This window comes from Narcine bancroftii, chromosome 7 (assembly GCF_036971445.1).
Source record: "Narcine bancroftii isolate sNarBan1 chromosome 7, sNarBan1.hap1, whole genome shotgun sequence".
Taxonomy (NCBI): Eukaryota; Metazoa; Chordata; class Chondrichthyes; order Torpediniformes; family Narcinidae; genus Narcine; species Narcine bancroftii.
This window is the reverse complement of record NC_091475.1, coordinates 193414908-193436436: the sequence shown is the minus strand read 5'-3', so window position 1 is coordinate 193436436 and position 21529 is coordinate 193414908. Positions and strand designations below refer to the sequence as shown.

The window sequence follows — 21529 nt, the reverse complement described above, 5'->3', positions numbered from 1 at the left end:
CTGCTGCGGCGTCCGGTTTGATGACCACCCACCACCCACCACCCACCACCCCGGGGAGGCCTCGTGCCAGCCCCGTGCTGAGGGGGCGCCTCGAGCGGGTCAGCCGGCCTCAAACTCGGCGGCCGGGCGTGGACCCCCCCTCCCCGGCACCGTGAATGCCATCAACCCCCTTACCCTGGCCCCTTCGCTCCTCGTGGCGACCGTCCGTCCGTCCCCGCTCCCTCCTCGAGATAAACATTCACGCGCCGCCGCGGCTGCAGCAGCGTCAACCCTCCGGGGCGGTTGCGCCAACCTGGCGCCGAGGCTGCTGGGAATTGTAGTCCACCCCCTTCGCCAAGCCCGTCTTCCCGTGATTCCTCGCGCTCGCTCCGCTTCCTCGCCAAGCAGGCCCTGACTTGGAATTGATCAATGAAATTGGCCCAGAGCATCAAACTCTTTTATGACGGGGATCGTCATCTCCCCAGGTAGATGATGGATTTAAAGACATACACTTGGCTGGCTCATGATATGGAAATGCAAAAGCAAAATACTGCATTGCTGAGGGAAGATGCAGATTAGGGAGACATTGTGGAAAGAGAAAGGGTGCATATTTCAATTTCTTGAGTTTATAGGTCCTGATAACGTCGTAAAGGAAGGTAAAACTTACATTAATATCATGTGATACTATGCAATTCTTTAACTTTGTCTGCCTTCGAATCACCACTTTGTCCAGCGCCCCTCACAGAAATGAGGCCCCAGCGAGGAACAAAGCCGCAACCCTTGGTGGACAAGACCATTCTGCTTTTCTCTCTCTCTGTGGAGTTTGCCCAATCTGCTTCAAATCTCCTTCACTCGCCGTTTTTACTGCTGTAATAGAATCATAAAGACTTACTCACATGGAGTTGCTGATACAGCACAGAAATAGGCCAATCGGTCCACCAAACACAGGTCTACCATCAAGCACCTACTTGCACTAATCCGTCATTAATTTCATTTTATATTCTGCCCATATTCTCTTTGACTCCCCCAAATCACTAATCTACAGATAAGAGCAATTGGCAACAGCAAACAGTTTGCGTAGTGGTTAGCGCAATGCTGTTACAGTGCCAGCGACATGGATTTGAATCCAGTACTGTGAGAGTTTGTACGTTGCATGGGTGAGCCTGTTACTGAGCCACATGTCTAAATTTAGCCTACCAACTCCCATTTCTGGAGCACCCAGTCACAAGGTGCAAATTCCATTCGGAAAGAACTCCAGGTCATGTTTGTACCTGGTCCTTATAAGGCAGTGGGCTTAAGTGTGCCACCCCTAGATAGTAAGACATCTCAAAGTGCTTCCCAACTGCATTAGCAAAAAATACCCAAAATTAAAGTATACTAGAAAAATAACAATTCAATTTCAATGAGCATGGATTTACACCTCTTCTATTTTCTTTGCTTTATCATCGCTTTAGTTGTGTAATCTTTCATATGTTTTTATCCTCAGTAATGATAAAGTACTAAAATGTTTACATTTACTTCACAGTTTTTGTTGTGTGGAAATACAAATCAAGCGTTCCTATAATCAAACAATGGGACAACGTGGAGCAAACACTAAACTGGAGAACAAATTACATCCCATGAGACTTCTCCTAAATCTCTTTCTATTTTATCATAGACAAAAAAGAGAGTCGCTATAAGCATGATTTTCTATTTGGAAGTAATGACTTCTGAGGTCTTGCAAGGATTATTGCAGAGGTTTCAGTTGTTTGAGGTCTATACCAGTATTGTGGATGACAGGACAAGGTATTGACATCAAAAGTAAAAACAGAAAACGTGAGAAATATTCACCAGGTCAGGTAGTACTGTGGGAAAAGGAACAGAATTAATATTTCTGGTCAATCTTAACATTTATTACAAGGGGATTTAGATACAAGAGTAAACTATCTGAAACTATTCAGTGTTCTGTGATACTCACGTGAATAGGGTGGTGAAGAAGGCTTTTAGTATGCTGGCCTTTATCAATCATTGCATGGAATATAGGAGTTGGGAGGTGATGTTGAGATTGTATAAGACGTTGGTGCGGCCTAATTTGGAGTTCTGTGTGCAGTTCTGGTCGCCTAATTATAGGAAGGATATAAACAGAGTGGAGAGAGTGCAGAGAAGGTTTACCAGAATGTTGCCTGGGTTTAAGCATCTGGAGTATGGGGAGAGATTGGACAGATTGGGTCTTTATTCTTTGGAGCGTAGAAGGTTGAGAGGGGATTTGATAGAAGTATTTAAGATTATGAAAGGGATAGACAGAATGGATGTGGATAGACTATTTCCGTTAAGAGGAGGAAAGTTTAAAACAAGAGGACATGAGTTAAGAATTAAGGGGCAGAGGTTTAGAGGTAACATGAGGGGGAACTTCTTTACTCAGAGAGTGGTAGCTGTGTGGAATCATCTTCCGGGAGAAATAGTGGCGGCGGAGTCAATTGTATTATTTAAGAAAAGGTTGGACAGGTATATGGATGAGAAGAAGATGGAAGGTTATGGGCATTGTGCAGGGAGGTGGGACTAGAAAGGGGTGTTTGGTTCGGTGCAGACTAGAAGGGCCTAATGGCCTGTTTCCGTGCTGTAATTGTTATGTTATGTTATGTATACAGGGTTCTGTGTCCCAACCCAAGGAAGTTGAAACTTGAAGTTTACAGACTGATACTTGAATGGGAGGAGAAGATGATTATCCAACAAGAAGCGATCAAGCAGACTGGGTCTATATTTTAAAATTCAGAAGACTGAGATGCAAGCTCATAAAAGAAATTTTAACGCTCTTGGTTGGTTACATGCAAGAACAATGGCTGGGGTTGTCTGGAGATAAACAAGATGCTGGGATCTAATGTAATACACAAAGGTGCAGGAGAAACTCAGCAGGTCATGCAGCATCCATGGAAAGTGAAAGGCAGTGAGGGATTGTTTGGATCCAGGGGTCATGGTCTCATCATAAACAACTGAGATGTCACTTCACAAAAAATGTAGTAAAGCTTAGGATTCGCTGACCTAGGATGTGGAGGCTCAGATGCTGAATATATGCAAGATTATAGATTTTGGAATACAGGTGTACCTCGCTTTATGAAATTAGAGCATTCCTATAAAACCTTTCGTAAGCCAAAACCATGTAAAGTGAAGACCCATTCGTTACTATTGAAGGCTATTTTCGTAAAAGCAAAATCCATTCAAATTCTTTCGTAAAAGTGAACAGTTTTCTTTGTAAGAGCAAATTTTCATAAAGCGAGTATTTGTAAAATGGGGTATGCAGAATCAATAAATGTGGGCTTAACACAGGAAAGTGATACAAAAAAAAGTAAAAGATTATCTTAATGAATGGCTGTGCAGGCTCAAGCAGGTGAATGGGCCTAGTCCTACTTCTGTTTCTGGATCTTCCATTCAAGCTACTTCTGCAATTACAACCAGAATATTCCAAGTAACTCTTCAAGAAAGTAAAATAATTCAGCTATTGGTATTAGGGCATTGTTTAAGTAAAGCCCCTTTCACACTTGAGTCCCAGTAAATCGGCCATTCAGTGTCCTGGGATACGAATGGGGGTTTGGTCTTTCACACTAAATCACTCCTAACCAAGATACTGAACACTTTCACACTTGCAAGGGATTATCCTTGGTGTTTGGTCTGTTCTACCTTTCATCGGAATTGCCTGGATGACACCGCACGCAAAAGAGGGAAGTGATGTTATCTCATTCTATACAATGGCCGACCTCAGACAGATCACCTTGGATGTCCAGAAGATAGTTGAATCCATTGCCACACAAGCAGGTCTTATCACCCTCCTAATCTGCAAATTGGTGCAAAGAGAGACTGATCTTACAGACCAGGGAACTTCTGATCTCATGTGGAATAATTTCAATGATATCTTGCATATAACCTGTCAAGTGTTTGAGGAGGAGGGATTGACTGAGCTGAGAGTCAGCCGTAGAAAACTTGATTTTAATGAAGTATCTTGAACGGATGCATAATAGTAGAAGGATGTGGAAGAGGGAGTGACTTCAGGGACCTGTCTTCTTGGATCAAGGTTTTGAAAAATACGATGATCCCCAGCGGCATGAGAATATACGAATGTCTCGTGCCACATTTGATTTCATTGTTGAGATACTTGGCCCCATCTGAGGCATAAGAACACAAAATGCCAAAGACCTCTGGAACCTCCTGTACTGACAATAACCACACCAGCAGTGCAAGAATAAGACAGCTTTAATAAACTAATAGGTACACTCAGAGGTCTTGTCTCTGTGCAAGACGAACCTGGAAGGCTAGACTGTAGCTTTGGACTGCTTTATAGACAAGGTCACTGGGATGGCCCCTGGTGACCTAGTGGTGTAATTACATGTCACCACACCTCCGGTCAGACCTGCACTAGCATTGTGGTGGTATGCCACTCCTGGAGAGTATCATTCCTTCAGTGTGCTTTTTCATGTTGGTATCTCCACCATATTGATGGTGGTGAGGCAGCTAACAGCAGCAGTGAAAAAATAACTCATGCCACGTTTCATAGGGTTGCCGACTGAAGACTATGGAGGCATTTGAAAGAAGGGGTGGTTATCCAATGTAGGCTAAAGCCATAGATGGCACAAATATTCCCATCATTGCCCCACAGGAAGATCTAGCATCCTACCACAATTGAAAAGGATGGCACTCTTATCGTTCTGCAAGCTGTTGTTGACCACAACTGCTAGTAAGGTTGATCTTTCCACTATTAGCATTTATCCTCACTTGAGCTGTCACCCTCTGTATTTGCAGCTTCATAGATGTCGATTTGGGCTGGCTAGGTTGCACCCAGGATTCTTCTCAACTTTCCCATTTACGTAATTCCTGAAGATGCATGTGGTCAGCTATTCCCCAGTGACGTAAGTGATTTCTGACAGTGAATTATGATGCCTTAACAAGTGAATGTGACCCTGTGAAGTGTGTGATAAACCTCAGCTTCGCCACTGTTCCCCTCTGCTCCTTCTCACCCACACACTCTTTTTGATTGTATCACAGGTCTTCGGAAATGTGAATGGTGTAGAAATACCTGTGCATTTGATCGGGGATCCGGCCTACTGCAAAAATGGCTGATTTAGGGGTTCACGGTCATTGATCACCGTAAGGGCATATTCAACTTCAGACTAAGCTCCGCTAGAATGGTTGTGGAGAATGCATTTGGTCGTCTCAAAGGTCACTGGAGGTGCCTCTCCAAACAAAGAGATATTAATACCCCCTTTGTGTCAGATGTAGCTGTTGCCTGCTGTGTCTTACATAATATCTATGAGCTTAACAAGGAGGACTTCCTAAAAGAGTGGAGGGCTGAAGTCTCCGATCTCCCTCCTCCAGAAAGCGTCCCTTACACTGGTGCCACGGGCCATGATCCGCAGGCCATATGTGAGGCTATAATAACAGACTTATGTGGAAATGAGGATAATGATTGAGTATAATCCTATAGAGGTTTATAAAACTTTATTGCTTGTCCTTGAACATAGTGCAACTGGTAAATTTGAATTTTAAAATAACTACTATATAATAACTATTGCAACATTATGTGCAACATTAGTGTAAACATGGACAATAAATGTCAATAAAGGCAGTGAAAAACTTTGAATGAAACATTAACATCTTTAAAACACATATTTATCAACTTTTCATTCATATTGACCTTCAACTTGACTTCAACATACTACAGAATTGTAAACTTTACAACTTTGGTGAAGAACAAAAGAAGTAAACTGATCATTCAACATTCTCATCCTCATCCTCCAGCAGGTGAATGTAGGAGCCGAGATAATGGCCAATAGTGGCTTGATCAGCTGAACCTTCAGCACCTATAGTTGTCAAGTGTGTCCCATGGGTGGGGGGGGGGGTTGATAAGGGTTGGGATGTAGGCTGGGTGCACCACTGGAGGGAGAAGACAGCCATGGGAAAGGGGAATGCTGTGCAGGTCAGCAAGAGGGAGGAGAATGGAATGGGGAGGGCTGATGGTGGTGCATGGGAGGAGGGGTATCATTGGTTGGAATGATGGGAAGGCTGGTAGGAAGGGACTTGCAAGAGACCTGCCAAGGGTGGAAGGAGACTGAATGGTGGAGGGCCAAGGTTGGACTCGCCCAATCACTTCGATTGATGAGGCCAGTCTGCTTATAACTGCTGTCTGTGCCTTCATCTCCTGTTGAACCTTCATTATCAGGCACGCCAATCCTTCATTTGCAGCCTGGCGCGCCTGTTTCAGTGCCATCCGTTGCTCCTGCATCAGCCTCTGCAATATCTCAGCCTGCTGCTCCCTTCTATCTCATTCTCTTTCATGGTCCATCTGGTCCATTTTGGCTATGAACTCACGCATATCATTTGTCACTTCATGGGCTTTTTACGTCTCAGCCTCTTTCTCGCCCCAACATATCGGTGAGACAAGTATGTGAATTAAATGCCATGCCCTCAGCTTTTATTCAAACAAGATTTTTGTTTGAGCAGATGAATTATGAGTCTTACCAGCTCCCAGTGCAGCAGGAGGTGTTATCCCTGTATAATCGCCAGTTGTCGTTGGTTCAGTTGCAATCTGCTGATCAGCCAAGGTTGTGACAGGAGATGAGGTAGCAGTAGAGGTTGAGGCACTGGGGGAGTGGAGGGCACCAGGAGCAGATGAGGGACCAGGGGTGGTGGTTGGGTCTGTTGGAGATACCGTTTGTGCACATCCTCCTCCTCCTTCAAATCAGGTTGCATATAGTGTTGAGGGCATCGCTCATCAGCCCCCCCCCCCCCTCTAGCCTGAAGGTTGCCCACAAGAGCGAGTGGATGTCATAAACAAGATTAAAATAAGGCCAGTCCTAACGGTCTGCGCCACTCCTCCAATTATGGTCAAAGGTCTGGTGCAGCCTCCTCTTGAGTGTTTTTAATTTTTTGATAACCTGTCTCTTGTCCCTTTTATACCCCAGTGCCCTGAGCTTTGCTGAAATTCCCTCATAAAATCAGTCATCCTTAATTGTGGCCATTAACTTATACCCTGATGCATCCTCCAACCTTACTGTTAGAAGCTGATGCACCGCCCTATCTCCCCAGTTTGCAGAAGCCATTATTTTTGCTCTATTTTAACCCTTTTCACTGATTTCAACTTCTTTAAAGTTAACCCAAATAAACTCTGATTTTGTGAATCACAGCACCTAACAAGCCCAGGCAATGTGCCTGCTAACTTCAGAGGAGAGATGGAAGAGGAGTGTCTGGATTACCTTCACTCCAGTATGTCTGCAGCTCACTTCCAACCAGACCCTAACATGATCATGCAAAAAGTGATGTCATTTCTATCCCATAATGCAATTTCCCATTTCACATTTGCCTGATCTCAACACCGGCGCTGGGAATTGTACTAGGGGTCGAGGCCGGCAATTCCCAGAAAGAGATGATATCATCTGACGCCAGCGTTGAGCAGATGTTCCTTTCACACCTGCCACTTTAAAGGCTGATTGGCGTTTCATTCCTGGGATCATCGGCAAGTGTGAAAGGGACTTAAGACAAAAGGAGGCACACATTTAAACTAAGTGCAAATTTTACTATAATTATTATATCATATCACATTGTTGCTGAAATTCACTATTCACCTTTTAAGATAACAAAAGTTGACAATTGTAATTAGTTTTATTGTAACTGCAGTTCTTCTCATTGTGGTTTGTGCTTTCAAACATGATTGACAGGTGATTGAGTGGCTGCTTCAAAACTAATTGAGAAAATAGCAAGTAAGGTTAGGAAGTATTTATTTTAGATGATAAATCTTCCGCGTACTTCAATGTTTTCATTACATGAAGCAGAAACACCTGCTGCAATTTTTAAGGATTATTTCTCAATGTTATAAATAAAGGGATTTAATATGTTCAAATATATGATGTGTTCAGGCAAGAGTAAATAGGCAAATCTCTAATAGGTTATATAATACAGAAAAGTTTGAAAACTTCTGCTCTCAAACATTTTGTGTGCAATTATTCAACAAAATAGTATTATCTTTTGATGTCCTAACAAGGTTCAAAAATAGGACTCAACCAGTAAAATATTCAGCAAATCAATTAATTAATATTGTTTACCGTTGTGCTAGAAATTTCATAGCACATTTCATTTTCTGGTTTTACTGATCAAACCTTAAGAATTAATCCATATTTCTCCATCAGGCAATCTTTTATCTTTTTCCCCCATACCACGAAATGATCGATTTTTTTTTTTTGCAATCCTCATGAGGAAATCCATACAGCCTCACAGGTTGCAAGAAATACAAGATGAACATACCTCCCAGCACTGCACTTCTGCCCCTTGAACCCTGCTTGGTCTGATGGTTTAGTTTGTGTTTTTTCAACTGATGTAAACTACAAATCTGCTCTTGTAGTGGTCCAGTGAGATCCTGAAAACCTGCCGTGGAACTCCTGTTTCCCGCAGTGTTACTCCTGTGGTGGTATGTAAAGCAGTCCAGAGGTACAGTCTCGCCTTCCAGGTTCGTCTTGCAGAGAGACAAGACCTCTTAGTGTACATATTAGTTTATTAAAGCTGTCCCATACTCACACTACTGGTGTGGTTATTGTCAGTACAACTCCATTGGCTGTGTATCATTCCACTAAGATTGATTAAAAAAAAGGGAGCTGTCATGCCAACCATCTGAAACATAAAGGATACCAGACACCTCTACAGGATGGGTAGGAAGGTAACTAGTATGGATGGAACACGTATTTACTCATGTACTCCCCTCATGTGGCAGAGGATGCCATTGATAGCAAAATAACTACGAAATCTGTGAACAAATGAGAAAGTGGAAGGACAGAATCAGAATGAATTGTCATGTACATGTCACAAAATTTTGTGACAGTATTACAGGTGCAAAAATTGGTATAAATTACATTTTAAAATAAATACATCTGTGCAAAAGAAAAGGCATGGTAGTGACTATGGTTCATTGTCTATTCATAAATTTGATGGCAGAGGGGAAGCAGCTGATTTTGTTCCACTGGATGTTCATCTTCAGGCTTCATACCTCCTTCCTGATAGTAGCAGTGTGAAGAGGCATGGCCTGGCGGTGAGGGTCCTTGATACACCACCTCTTTTATGTCCTTGGAGTGAAGACTAGTGCCCCTGATGGCACTGGCCCAGTTCACAATATTCTGTAGCCTTTACCTGTCCTGTGCATTGGCACCTCTGTACCAGTGATGCAACTACTTAGTTTGCTCTACACTGTACAGCTGTAAAAATTTGCAAGAGTCTTTGATGACATACCACATCTCCTCAAAGTCTGAATGGTATAGCCGCTGGTGAGCCTTCTTCATGATTGCATCGACATGAAGCCCCCCAGGATAGATCTTCAGAGGTGTTGAAACCCAGGTATTTGAAATTCTTTATCCTTTCCAGTGCTGACCCCTCAGTGTTCCCTTGGTTTTCCCTTACTGAATTGCACAATCAGTTCCTAGTTCTGCTAACGTTGAGTGCAAGGTTATTGCTGTGACATCACTCAACTAGCTGATCTCTCACCCCTGAACGCTTCCTCACTGCCGTCTGTGGTTCTTCTGACAGCCCTTGGTGCTGTTGGCACATTTGTAAAAGGGATTTAAATTGTGCTTTGTCACAGTCATGGGTGTAGAGAAAGTAGAGGAGTGGACTAAGAATGTATCTTTGAGATGCGCCTATGTTGATCTCAATGAGGAAGAGACATTATTGATTCGCACTGACTGCGATCTTCCAATGAGGAAGTCAAGAATCCATTTGCAGAGGTAAGTGCAAAGGCCCAGGTTTTGAAGCTTGCTGACCAGTGCTGAGGTCAAAAGCTGAGCTGTAATCAATTAAAGGCAGCATGATGTATGTGTTGCTGTTATATATGATTCAGGGCTGAGTGGAGAGCCAGTGAGATTACATCTGCTGTGGAGTGTTACGAGCCCAGAGGACCCTAAAACCCAGCAGCAATAGACATTCACCAAGACAAGTGTTATTTAAATAAAAGTTGTTTTTAATTAATTTTAAACATGAAAATAGAATCAAACTTTAACTTATCTCCCTTCAAATTCTAAGCTCATGCGTATGATGTGTGTGTAAATTTAAGAAAAGTTTTTTGGTTCACAGTTCAATCTCACTTCTCATTCTTCCAAGTTCTCTGGTTGCAGGCAATTCTTATACTATGCACAGAATTTAACATGTATAAAGTTCACCAGGCTTTGGTGCTCGAAAGGTAAATGTTTACCGCTCATGAAGGTTCTTGTAGAGTTTGCAGAGACAGATTTGTTGTTCCATGATTTCCACAACGGAGGTACCACCATTAGTTACTTCAAGGTCTCGCTGATGAAACTTGCCCCATCAGGGTTCTCCAGATGGTAACCTCTTTCTTTCAGGCTCAAACAGAGTTCCTTTTTGTTCCACTTATTCCAAGAGAAACATCAGACAGATAGCACTTCCAGCCATCCACTGCTCTGGAACTTTCTGTTTCCAACCAGCTCTTCCTGGCTTGCACTATTCAGCGACTTTCAGTGTCTCACACACACTGGCTGAGAACTTGTCTTCTCTCCCTCTCTCTTGCCAACTGCCAGAAAGCCCACGTGACTCTCTCACTTGCAAAAACCCCCACCTTCTTCAGCAAACAACAGGAGTTATCCCTCTGCTCCCATCTATTGTTTTAGATAAACAAAATCCAGGTGTGACCTTTCTGTGAGCACACTGTAGGTACTTTTAAACAGCCAGTTTGTCTCCTCCAAACAATGGTTTATTCATTTCATAAGGTCACTTCAATTAGCACCTACTTGCAAAATGTGCATAACATTCTCCAGAGATCCTGCAATGTTACTGAATATGAATTCTTCAGTATTTAAAAATAAGATCAGTTTTAAAATGTGTATATGTATATAACCCACTAATCTTTCCAAATTCCACCCAATATTTATCCATTACAGGAGCAATTACAGCGGTAAGTGAAATGCAGTGGATCGAGATCTTCACTTAGGGACGAGTTAAAGCATTTCATCACAATAAATGTGAGGGCTACAGGATGAGTCATTGAGGCAGCCCACTCTGCTTTTCTAGGGTGTCTTCTTGCACTAACTCTGTGGGTCAGGCAGCATCCATGGATTGAAATAGTCAGTCATTGTGTTTTGAATTGGGATCCTTTATCCAGACATCTACAGCTCTTGTGTTTCTCTGCATTAAATTGATTTGATATCACCTAAAAGGAAAACCAAATGTGAAATTATTTGCATAAATAAAGATCAATAAGAATACCTGAAATACAGTAGTTCTTGGCTTTTTATTTGCCATACAGTATTGCAGTGGAAACTACAAGATATTTCAAATGTTTTTTTTTCTTAGTCTCTGGTTTATGGGTTCTGAGGTGGCTAATCAGGCCAACGTGGGAAATGCAGATTTTCTTTCCTCAATGGGACAGAGACAAGGAAATTTTGTCTAATATTACAATTTCTGTTTTATTAAATGACAATAAAGGAATTTTGAATTACCATCTCTATCAGCCCAGTATTTTTGTCCTATCTTCATTCTCTCTCTATCTTCATTCTCTCTCTATCTTCATTCTCTCTCTATCTTCATTCTCTCTCTATCTTCATTCTCTCTCTATCTTCATTCTCTCTCTATCTTCATTCTCTCTCTATCTTCATTCTCTCTCTATCTTCATTCTCTCTCTATCTTCATTCTCTCTCTATCTTCATTCTCTCTCTATCTTCATTCTCTCTCTATCTTCATTCTCTCTCTATCTTCATTCTCTCTCTATCTTCATTCTCTCTCTATCTTCATTCTCTCTCTATCTTCATTCTCTCTCTATCTTCATTCTCTCTCTATCTTCATTCTCTCTCTATCTTCATTCTCTCTCTATCTTCATTGTTTTACTCTCTGCTCCTCTTACCACATTTTTCGCAACTTAAAACATTCTTTATTTCTAACCTTTCCAGTCCTGATGGAAAGGCATTTATGTGAAACATCAACTTTCTACTGCCTATGCTTGCCTGTCCTGCTGGCATTTTGTTTAGATTTTAGATTTTAAACATTACCAAACTTCTGCTCTGTAATAATACCACTTAGGATCAAAAGTTTAAACCAAAGAACTCACAGTTCAAATAAACAAATTAGATTTTTAAATTTAATTAAATCAATAATTTTTCCATTTTGTTGAGTATTAACAGTTGCTATGTTTGCAATGAGCAATGATTGTAAAGAAATGAACAGACCTGAAGCATGAAAAAGAAACTTAAAGGGCATGCATAAATAAAAGACCTTTTACACAAAATAAATACCATCAAATGGTTGGAAAACAACACTATCGTTCAACATCAAAATTAGTGTAGGGCAGCAGATAAAGTGTGAATAAGGTTGACAACTTGTTTTGTGTTTATCTGTTTATGTGATATATACAAAAGTCAATTATAAAAGAACATAGTATTTTCAAAAAAAGGCTGATATATTTACCTATATTCACATGACTATTAATTTGTCAGTGTAAACTTTTAATTTTTTATTAACTATTTCTTGTACACTTCAATAGCTTTTCCCAAATTGTTATATTCTGTAAGTACACATACAAATAAACCCCTCTTTATGAAAATTCACTTATATGAAGAAACCCACATTCACTTTTATGAAGAAATTATAATGGGTTTATAGTGGGTTTGTGCTTTTACAAAAATTGCCTCCAAAAGTAGTTAATGGGTCTTCGCTTTACGAATTTTCAGTTTACAAATGGTTTCTCAGGAATGCTCTATCTTCATAAAGCGGGATACACCTTTATTCCTGTCGTGTAAATAGCAGGTTTTATACAGAAAATTAACTCCCAAAAATGTACGTTAAAATATTTGAAAACATTTTCTTCAAATATACCCACAGAGACATTTTTATTGCAAATGAATTTCAAAAGTAAAAACGACCAACTGCATAAATAAAATGAAACAAAAAATCTCCAATTTTTCACTTAAAATATTGAATACAATTATTTTTTAAATGTAAAATGGGTTGCCAATTTATTTCTATAATGGCATACATAAATCCTGATGCATTGCTCCATTGTAGTTGGTTTGCTAGTATCCTTTTCTTCCCCTGAAACGAGCTCGGTTATCCAGCTTAAAAATAAAAGACATAAGGAATTAATGATATACAATACTCTAATTTATTTGATACCACATTCCTGCCGTCCAGAGAAAAATATAGGCCATGATTAGAACAGCCATAACCTTTTAAATTGTTGAGAGTGCTCTAAGATATATCTTAGTGGAGGAATGGGATTGCTCCATTATCCAGCATGGATTCTATTGGCCATCCTTCTAGGTCACAAGAAATCACAAGATCTTGCATCCTCTGCAAACAGAAGATTGGAGAATAGCCATTGTTGCTCCTTTGTTTAAGAAGGGAAACAATGATAATCCAGGAAATTATATGCTAGTGAGCCTTACATTAACTACACAGAAACTATTGGAGAAGCTTCTTTGAAATTATTTACTTACATTTGGAAAATGTGGACCCATTAGTGAGTGAGCATAAGGATAATGATAGTATAGGAGAGGGCATCTCTCACTAACTTGAAGAAATGACAAAAGTGATGGATGAGTACAAGGCCGTGAATGTTGTCTGCATGGACTTTAATAAAGCATTTGAGAAGGTTAGGCTAGTCCAGAGATGAGATGGATGCACAATTGGCTCACCCATTGAAGACAGAGGGCAACACTGAAGGAGTGTTTGCATTAAGTGGCTGCCTATGACCAGTGGAATTATTCAATGTTTAGTGCTGTAAACTCTTATTTACAATGCATAATTTAGGTGAAGGTGTGGATGGTGTAATGAGCTGGCAACTGACAGAAATGAGTGTAATAGTGGGCAATGAGGAAGGTGGAGAAAGGATATTGATGAGTTAATTTGGTGTCTCATACACACACAGAGAGGGGCTCTGCAGCTGAAGTGAACAGTCATAGGTCTGTTGGCTGCTTGAGGCAAGGAATAGAGGCTGTGGACTGCTGGCAGGTTGTAGTCAAAGGATTCACACAAGCTGCGGACTACTGGAGACTGGCTAAACGGGTACCATGTATTGGAACCGGGATGCAAGAAGGTGCGAAGGCTTCTTGATCACGTTGGAGGCTTGGATCTGGAGCTCAGGTTTCGTCTGAAGGCTGTGTGGCTGCGGGAGCACTGGAGGCAAATCCATGGGTACTCAGTGACTCTTTTGCTTCTCTCTCTGAGAACAAGCAATTTTATATAATATTACATCTGTTTTATTACATGATAATAAAAGAATCCTGAATCTTCAAACTCTGCTCAAAGTTTATGGGCCCCTTCCTCATTAGCAATCTAGTTGGTTTCTTCCATGCTGCTCTCCTACCAGCTGCATAAAAATATTTTATAATTTCAGTCCATGCCCCACCCCCCACCTTAAATGTGATGTGGCCTCCCCCAAGAGAGTCATATGGCTCCCATTGAGAATAGCTGGTCTAAATTGAGAAAAGTACAACCGACATGGACTTCAAACTGGTCTGGCTTTGCAGAAATTAGAATTGGCACACTGGCAGAAAAACATGTAAAATCACTCATGTGTAATTAAACCTTGATCCATTTGTGAATGAATCAGGGCATATGGGAATAAAACAGCAAGGGCAAAGTTTTATACATGTACAAGTGTGAGGTTAAAGATTGCAAGATAGTCCTCTCTGTGCAGTGATTAGTTCTCTACAACTCACACCAGCAAGGCTCAACCCAACAATAAATTACTATGGATAGCCAAAATCTGAAACAAATGAGAAAACTGTGAAAATCTGAGCTCAGCCCATCTAGGGTGTGCTTTGCTAATATTTATACCATGAATCGTTGGCATCTCCCTTCCCTCTATTGACAGTATTTACCAGGAGCATTGCTTAAATAGGGCTCAAAGAATGAAAGAAGACCCTTTCCATCCAGCACATCAAAATCAGGACTGCCAAGCTTCTTCACCCAGGCCTGGAGATTGATGAACAGTATCATGTAACCAAGTAAATCATCCCAAAATATTTACACATTATACATAAAAAATTAATTTAAAATAAATATGCAATTATAATGTGTAGTTAGATGATAATAAATTTGAAATTGATTTGTGGAGAAGAAAACATTTCAGGTTAATACTTTTTCATCAGGAGTTTGAGCAATTCCAATATTCTCCGTTTTTACTTGCTCCAACTGACTGCTGGTTTTGTGTTACCAAGTGTAAATCATTTCATTGAATTTAACTGTACCATGCAGAAAAGAGAAACACCTGGGTCAACTGGTATATTGACTGCTGGTTAATGCAGTTCAAATATTAAGTTAATGTGACTACAGGAGTCCGCAATTTTGCCAGGATAATCCTGACTAGGCACAATTGGCAGAAAATAACCAAATATGGGGTATAACCCGGGACAGTACTTTTGAATCAGTGTAAATGGCAATGGGAACAGCTTACTCATTCTAAAACATCTCAGCAATTTGCGTTAATTCTGTTAAAACTGGTCATGTCAGACCAAGACACAGAATCTCTAGGCCAAACACTGAATTCATCTGAAATGTACTAGAGAAGGAGTGAGATTCTGTGAAAGATATTTGGTGTTTACCTCTGAGTAGCAAAACATCAACATTTGCAATGTTTACTCAGAAATTTTTCCATTAAATTTCAGGTATCAAAATCTCAAGCATGTGACACACCAATGGCATCATGAAGAAAGCCTCTACTTCCTCAGGAGTTTGCAGAGGAGCTAGTGGAGTTGTTCAAGTGAACCGGTACGGACTTGAAGGGCCGACATGGCCTGTTTCCGTGCTGTAAACGGTTATAAGGTTGTATTCAGAGGTATTTAATTGTTACTACAATATGCAACAAATAAAGAGACTGAAAATAGATGTTAAATATGAGGCACAAATTAGATGGGAGCTTGGCATTAACCAATCATAGATTCTACTATTGGGCAATTATTATTTGATATATCATATCAAATTATTATTCTGATAAACTTGAACATCCATCATGGATAAAGCTCGAAATGGAATCAGTCGAGAAATTTTCAATAGTTCCCTCTTGGGAACTGCCCTTTTTTCACTTACTAAGGTTAGTAAACGGATAACTAATCCTGTATCCAAACATACATTGTGGATATGGTTTCAGTTCCGGAGGTTTTTTTGATTTAAAATAATTTAATTTATCTGGCTTTTTTTAAAATCTCATTTTTTTTTTCAGCCATTGGTAAATGGAAGGTCAACGGTATCATATGCTTTCGGAATCTGATCATGGAAGGTCATCTTATGTCCTTTGAACAACTTTCAAATAAATATGGCTTGCCTAATTTGCATATTTTCAAATTAGGCATTTTTTGAATGCTGTGTTACCTAATTTTCCCCTGTTGTATCATTTGGATATGGTTGATGCTCTTTTATGTTTAAATCTCTCTCTGAAGGGTTTAATAGCAATCATATAAGATGGGTTTTAAAACTGTGACCAGTCTTGACTGAAAATTTCAAAAGGACATGGGAACAGGAGCTCCAAAATTCTTTACCTGCAGAGATGTGGGAAAAGATTCTCAAACTAGTTAGTATTTCATCAATGTGTGCTAAGCACTTCTTATTCAATTTAATAGGGTGCATATGTCCAAGGACAAGCTTGCCTGTAGATTTCCTAATTTTAATTCAATCTGCGATAGGGGTAAATCGCAAGTGGCTTCATTGACCCATATGTTTTGGTCCTGTCCGGTTCTGGAAAGATGTCTTTGGTTCTCTTTCAGCAATCCTTGCAATTGATTTACAACCAAATCCCTCAACTGCTCTTGGACCCCCACTGCCTACTATATATAGTTCAATGGTTTTCTCAAACCATGGCGTATTTGAACTTTTAGAAAATTTAGAAGTGCTGGATTGGATCCCTCTGTTAAATTTGAAGCAATTTGGCACCCATTCAAATAATATTTTCATATGATATAATTTCTAACATTTCTTTGATTTATTGTCCCTTCCTGATATCATTCTCTTTTGGATGAGGACCAGGTTCTTATGTTTGTTGTTTCCTCTTCTCCATTAGATTAGTACAAGGGGATTTACTATAATGTGTTTTCTTTTCTCTGAGTATGGGGAGCTGAAGATACCATTATTATGTACTGATTGTTGTATATTGTAATCTTTTTAATTATGCATCCTTATTCTCTCTGCCCATTGTTTATTGTATATTAAAATCAAGAAAAAGACAAATTAGAAGATCTGCAACATCTCAAATATTCAAGCTATCCACAATAAAGTACACCTGTGCAGCATGCTGTGAATACAAACCAAATGGCAAAAAAATTAGCTTGTTAAAATTGATACATACCATGGACCTTTTACATTCAAAGAAAGTAAGCTGTAAAGCCTTGCAATGTCCTTCTTTCAAGCACTCCTTTGGCGTTTTTCCTTCCTACTTGAAATAGAGATTAAATTTAGGTAATCTGCTGTAACATTCTCACTATTTATAAGCGGAATTTTTTTTTTTGGTTCAATTTCGGGATCTTGTTGCCATTATTGCTATTCTGCAAAATTGGATATTTTCAGTTACTGAAAACACCTTTGGGCAAATACTACCATTTTCAGTGTCTCTCATCAATTGGTCATGACAGTCATTATTAACTGCACCTTCCCAAAGATTTCCTGCCAGGTTTCTTAAAAAAAAAATCTGATTCCTTACCCACATCAGAGACAATCATTCACTTCATTATTAGCATCTTCTATCACATAATCCGAGAAATAAAATTGTTCACGTCTTTGCACAATATTGGCATTTAAAACAAAAACTCATCAAGACCACAAGATTATCAAATACATTGTAAAAATTCTTTTGATCTGATCTAAGATAATATCTGCATTTTTGAGTAGATAATTTTGATTATTTCTCATTAAAAAAAACTGCCATTTTTTAATAGATACTATAAATAAATATTGATCCTGTCATGGTAAGCTCGGTTCCAAAGATTTGGGGATTAATTTTGCAGAATATTGTTTTAACACAAGCACAATGTTAAACCTTATAGAAATGTAAAGAACAGATGGTCATTGAGGCACAGCTTTATTGACTCAGACTCATTCACAATCTTTAGTTCTGTGCATGTGCAGTTTGCTTGTGACAATGTACTTCACCCCACTGTAGGCTAATATTTCTCCCATATCCCAAAGCTTTTCTGATTGGTAGGTTAGTCGGTCTCTATAAAATGCTCCTGTTGCAGGATTGTAATAGGACAATCACTATGCAGTTGATGGATACACAAGAAAGAAAAGGTGAGAAGGAAATGCAGGGAAGAATGGAATTGCTTGAAGCTAGTATAAATTCAATGGTCTGAATGGCTTCCTTCTATATCATGAAAAATGCAGCCAAACAATTATCATTTCTTTGAACATTTCATCCCTATTCTTGTTCCACAGACCTGCACATTTTTTCTCACATTAACATTTTCAAATTCTATCTGAAAGTTATTAATTCTGAACAATGGCTGCATTCCAAACTTTGAATTTCCTCATTTCAAATTTAGTTCTTTAACCTTGAAACTGGAGTACAGTACTAACATTTCTGTAATAGGAAACTATTCCCTTTTTTATATAAACCATTTAAACTCCCTCTTTGCCAGCTTCTTAAAAAGATCCATGCCTCTGGTGTGGGAAGTGAAGACAGCACTCCTCTGCAGTGCTCTAAAGTCCAGTCGTACTACTAACAGCTCCACATAGGCCTTAAATAGCCTGCTAATTTTGTTTTAAAATCCTGCAACCGTGGAGTCTGAGCCCAAGATGGGGGTGCCTTGCGGAGTTGTAGACTCCAGGGAAGCAGAAAACTGGCACAGGGCACTAGAAAATAGGGAGAACACACCCTCTTTTGAGAAGGAGAAGCAGAAGAGATGACCCTATAGAATGGTGAACATAGCCATAGACCAGTGAGGGGTTCTATGGCTAAAGAACACAAAGACAAAGGGCTGTTGGCATCTTGAGTCAGGGAGCCATGTAGGCCACAGGCTGGGGAAACTTGCAGTCATAGGACTCGCACCTGGCTGTTGACTGCTGGAGAATGACTGAAGGGGTACCAGAACCGGGAAGTGAGAGTGGGAGGGACTGCCGATGGACTTCGGGCAAGGAAGGCTTCCTGATCATATCAGAATTTCCGAATTGCCAATAATTTGGACTGATCTGTATGGCTGCAGAGGCTATACACACAGCAGACTAAATGCAAATTCATGTAATGTTACATCTGTTTCATTACATGACAACAAAAGAATCTTGAATTTTGAGAATCTTAAATCTGTAACTCTGATAAGTTTCCTTCGCACACTCCAAAAGCATTTATTATCATTCCCATGTGTGATGTGTGACTGGCTATTTGAGTAATATTCTTTTATATGAATTATCAGCACAAATATCTTGCTTTTGTAATCAATGCTCCCTTTAAAAAAAATACAAATGATCTTATTTCTAGCACTTTTAAAAATGATAGCTCATGTTGCATTCAATCGATTGTCCTCTAAGTCAGTTTCTAAACATTGTCTAGACTTTTAAATGATGTTCCATCTATAATTTCTAATTATGTTTAATCCTATTTGAATGTTCTCATTCCCACAACTGGTGGGCACTACTGCATTTATCACTCATTTGTTTAATCTCTATTTATGCTTTATGCCCCTTGGTGAATTACATTGGTCTATTCCATTTGCAGTGATCCTTAATCTTGTTTTCATTATTTTACTTCGACTTCAAGAAAATATAATTATTTGACTGCATCTGGATTATTTGCATCATTCCTCATTAGCCATTCACTGGAAGCTATCAATTCTTCTCCCATGCTTTCTGCCAGAGCCCTTTAATTGATTTTCTTCCAATTATATGCAATTTGAACGTTACTTTTAAATCTTTTTTCCAGTATTGTTTTAGCAAATGAAATCTAGACAAGATCCTCTAAAATCACTATCTCACAGTAATTTCATGGTTTTCCCCTCTTAATAGCATATACTATTAAGAAAACAAATTTAAAATGCAGTCACCTTGAGGAAATTATGCTGACCACAAGTTTTTACTTAACAGCTGCTTTTTCATTTGTACATTTTTGCTTTTCATGTTTTACATCGCAGAAGTACAGGCTACACAATGCAACAACATGCCAATTCCATATCCTCAGCAATGGCAAATCATAGATGATTGTATCGAGGACTAGAGACAAAACTGTCTGTTATGCTTTGCAAAAATCAATATCTGTAAATATATACATCCTATAAATGTAACAACTAATCTTTAAAACTATACATATTGATATAGTATTATGTAAAATGGCAATTTCATATTAGTTACATTAATTTATGATGTGCCCCATAATTGTTTAACTCACTCTGAAACTACAAAAGGAAATCTCCAAAACATTTCAAATTTCAGTTGAACATTGCTAAAAATTATGGGATTATATTGCAATGCTCGAGAAGGCCAACTATTCCGACTAATAGCCCAGAATGCAGCCTGTTGGACCATCATATCTGCCCAGAATGCAGCCCGTTGGGCCACCATATCTGCACACAGACTTTCTGCATGAATTAACCTCACTCTGCATCTTCCTACTTTCACTTCCATGCTTTTTCTTCCTTCCCTCACACATCTGCATTCACCCATCACCTACCAGCCTATGCTCCTCTCCCACCAGGTTTCTGCCATTTTCTAATGAAAGGTCATAGCCCAAAATATTGACAATGTATTGCCTTCCATAGACACTGCCTGACTCATTGAGTTTCGTCAACATTTTGTGTTGCATCAGTTTTCCAGTATCTTCAATCTTTCACGTTTATCTCCTACCCTTCAAATGCTTTTTCTCCCCACCACCCCCCCCCCCCCAACCCCAACTATTTACCCAATTCTTTCTTGAAAGATTCCCCCTTTATTTGCCTCCATCCATTCGGGCAAGGGGGTCACAATGCATGAAAGTCTGCAGGTGCAGCGATTGAAGTAAAGGCTCAATGCTGGAGAAACTCAGCAGGTCAAAGTGCCGTTTGATAAAGATACAAAAACCAACATTTCGGGCTTGAGCCTTCATCAAGGTAGGAGCAAAACTGTAGATGGTCACCCGAACAAGTTGGGGGGAGGAGCACAGCCCCACGGGCAGGAAGCAATAGGTGGATAAGGGAGGGCACACCAGCCAACAAGGGGAGGGGGGGGGGAATGGCTGTGTGAATGGGGTCACAGACAGGGGGATGGAGGGAGATCAATTCGTGCTGGACCGTTAATGTTCTCATCGTATCCCACACCTTCAGCACGCAGTCGAGTCCCAGTAAACACGACCTGAGGTCCTCCTTCACCCCGGAGCAGGGCCGTCTGTCCTCCTCCTTGTCTTCATAGTATTTCGGCATCCCGACACGCCGCCTCTCCGGAATAATCCACCACACACCCAGTCCCCCCCACCTCGTCCGACGACCCCTCCTTCTACGCTGGTCTGAGGGAGAGGAGCGCACCGACCCACTTCAACCCCATGCGCACTGGATTCTGGGACGGTCGGCCGGTCAACCGCGGAGCCTCCTGGTGAATGGAGTTTCACGCGGGTGGCGCTTCCCGCTGCGTCCGGGCAGGGAACGACGATGCC

At 40.2% G+C, this 21529-nt stretch overlaps 2 protein-coding genes and 1 long non-coding RNA gene across 9 annotated transcripts in view; 1 reads left to right on the top strand and 2 right to left on the bottom strand.

Moving 5' to 3' along the window:
* Positions 1-308, bottom strand: part of LOC138739556 (inositol polyphosphate-4-phosphatase type I A) — a 239744-nt gene extending 239436 nt beyond the window's left edge. For 5 of the 6 annotated variants that reach the window (XM_069891866.1, XM_069891873.1, XM_069891869.1 and 2 more), the window contains exon 1: positions 175-308. The gene's annotated coding sequence lies outside the window, so the exon portion shown is untranslated. The remainder of the gene's footprint in view (positions 1-174) is intronic. The other variant, XM_069891872.1, reaches the window with a different exon arrangement.
* On the top strand, positions 248-19689 carry LOC138739559 (uncharacterized). Its single transcript, XR_011342316.1, has 4 exons — positions 248-464; positions 4750-4856; positions 15597-15699; positions 16151-19689. It is a non-coding gene; the product is annotated as an uncharacterized lncRNA (long non-coding RNA).
* coa5 (cytochrome C oxidase assembly factor 5) lies at positions 10669-21518 on the bottom strand. Of its 2 annotated transcripts, XM_069891876.1 has the most exons (4): positions 21198-21518; positions 17270-17353; positions 12965-13043; positions 10669-11146 (listed from the first exon to the last, which is right to left on the bottom strand). In XM_069891876.1, the coding sequence occupies exons 1-3, from the start codon at positions 21297-21299 to the stop codon at positions 13002-13004; spliced, it is 228 nt and encodes a 75-aa protein (XP_069747977.1). In that variant the 5' UTR covers positions 21300-21518; the 3' UTR covers positions 10669-11146; positions 12965-13001. The 2 variants fall into 2 exon arrangements, with proteins under 2 accessions (XP_069747977.1, XP_069747976.1); XM_069891875.1 differs by lacking the exon at positions 10669-11146 and having other exon boundaries at positions 11209-13043.
* Positions 21519-21529: the final 11 nt, after the last annotated feature.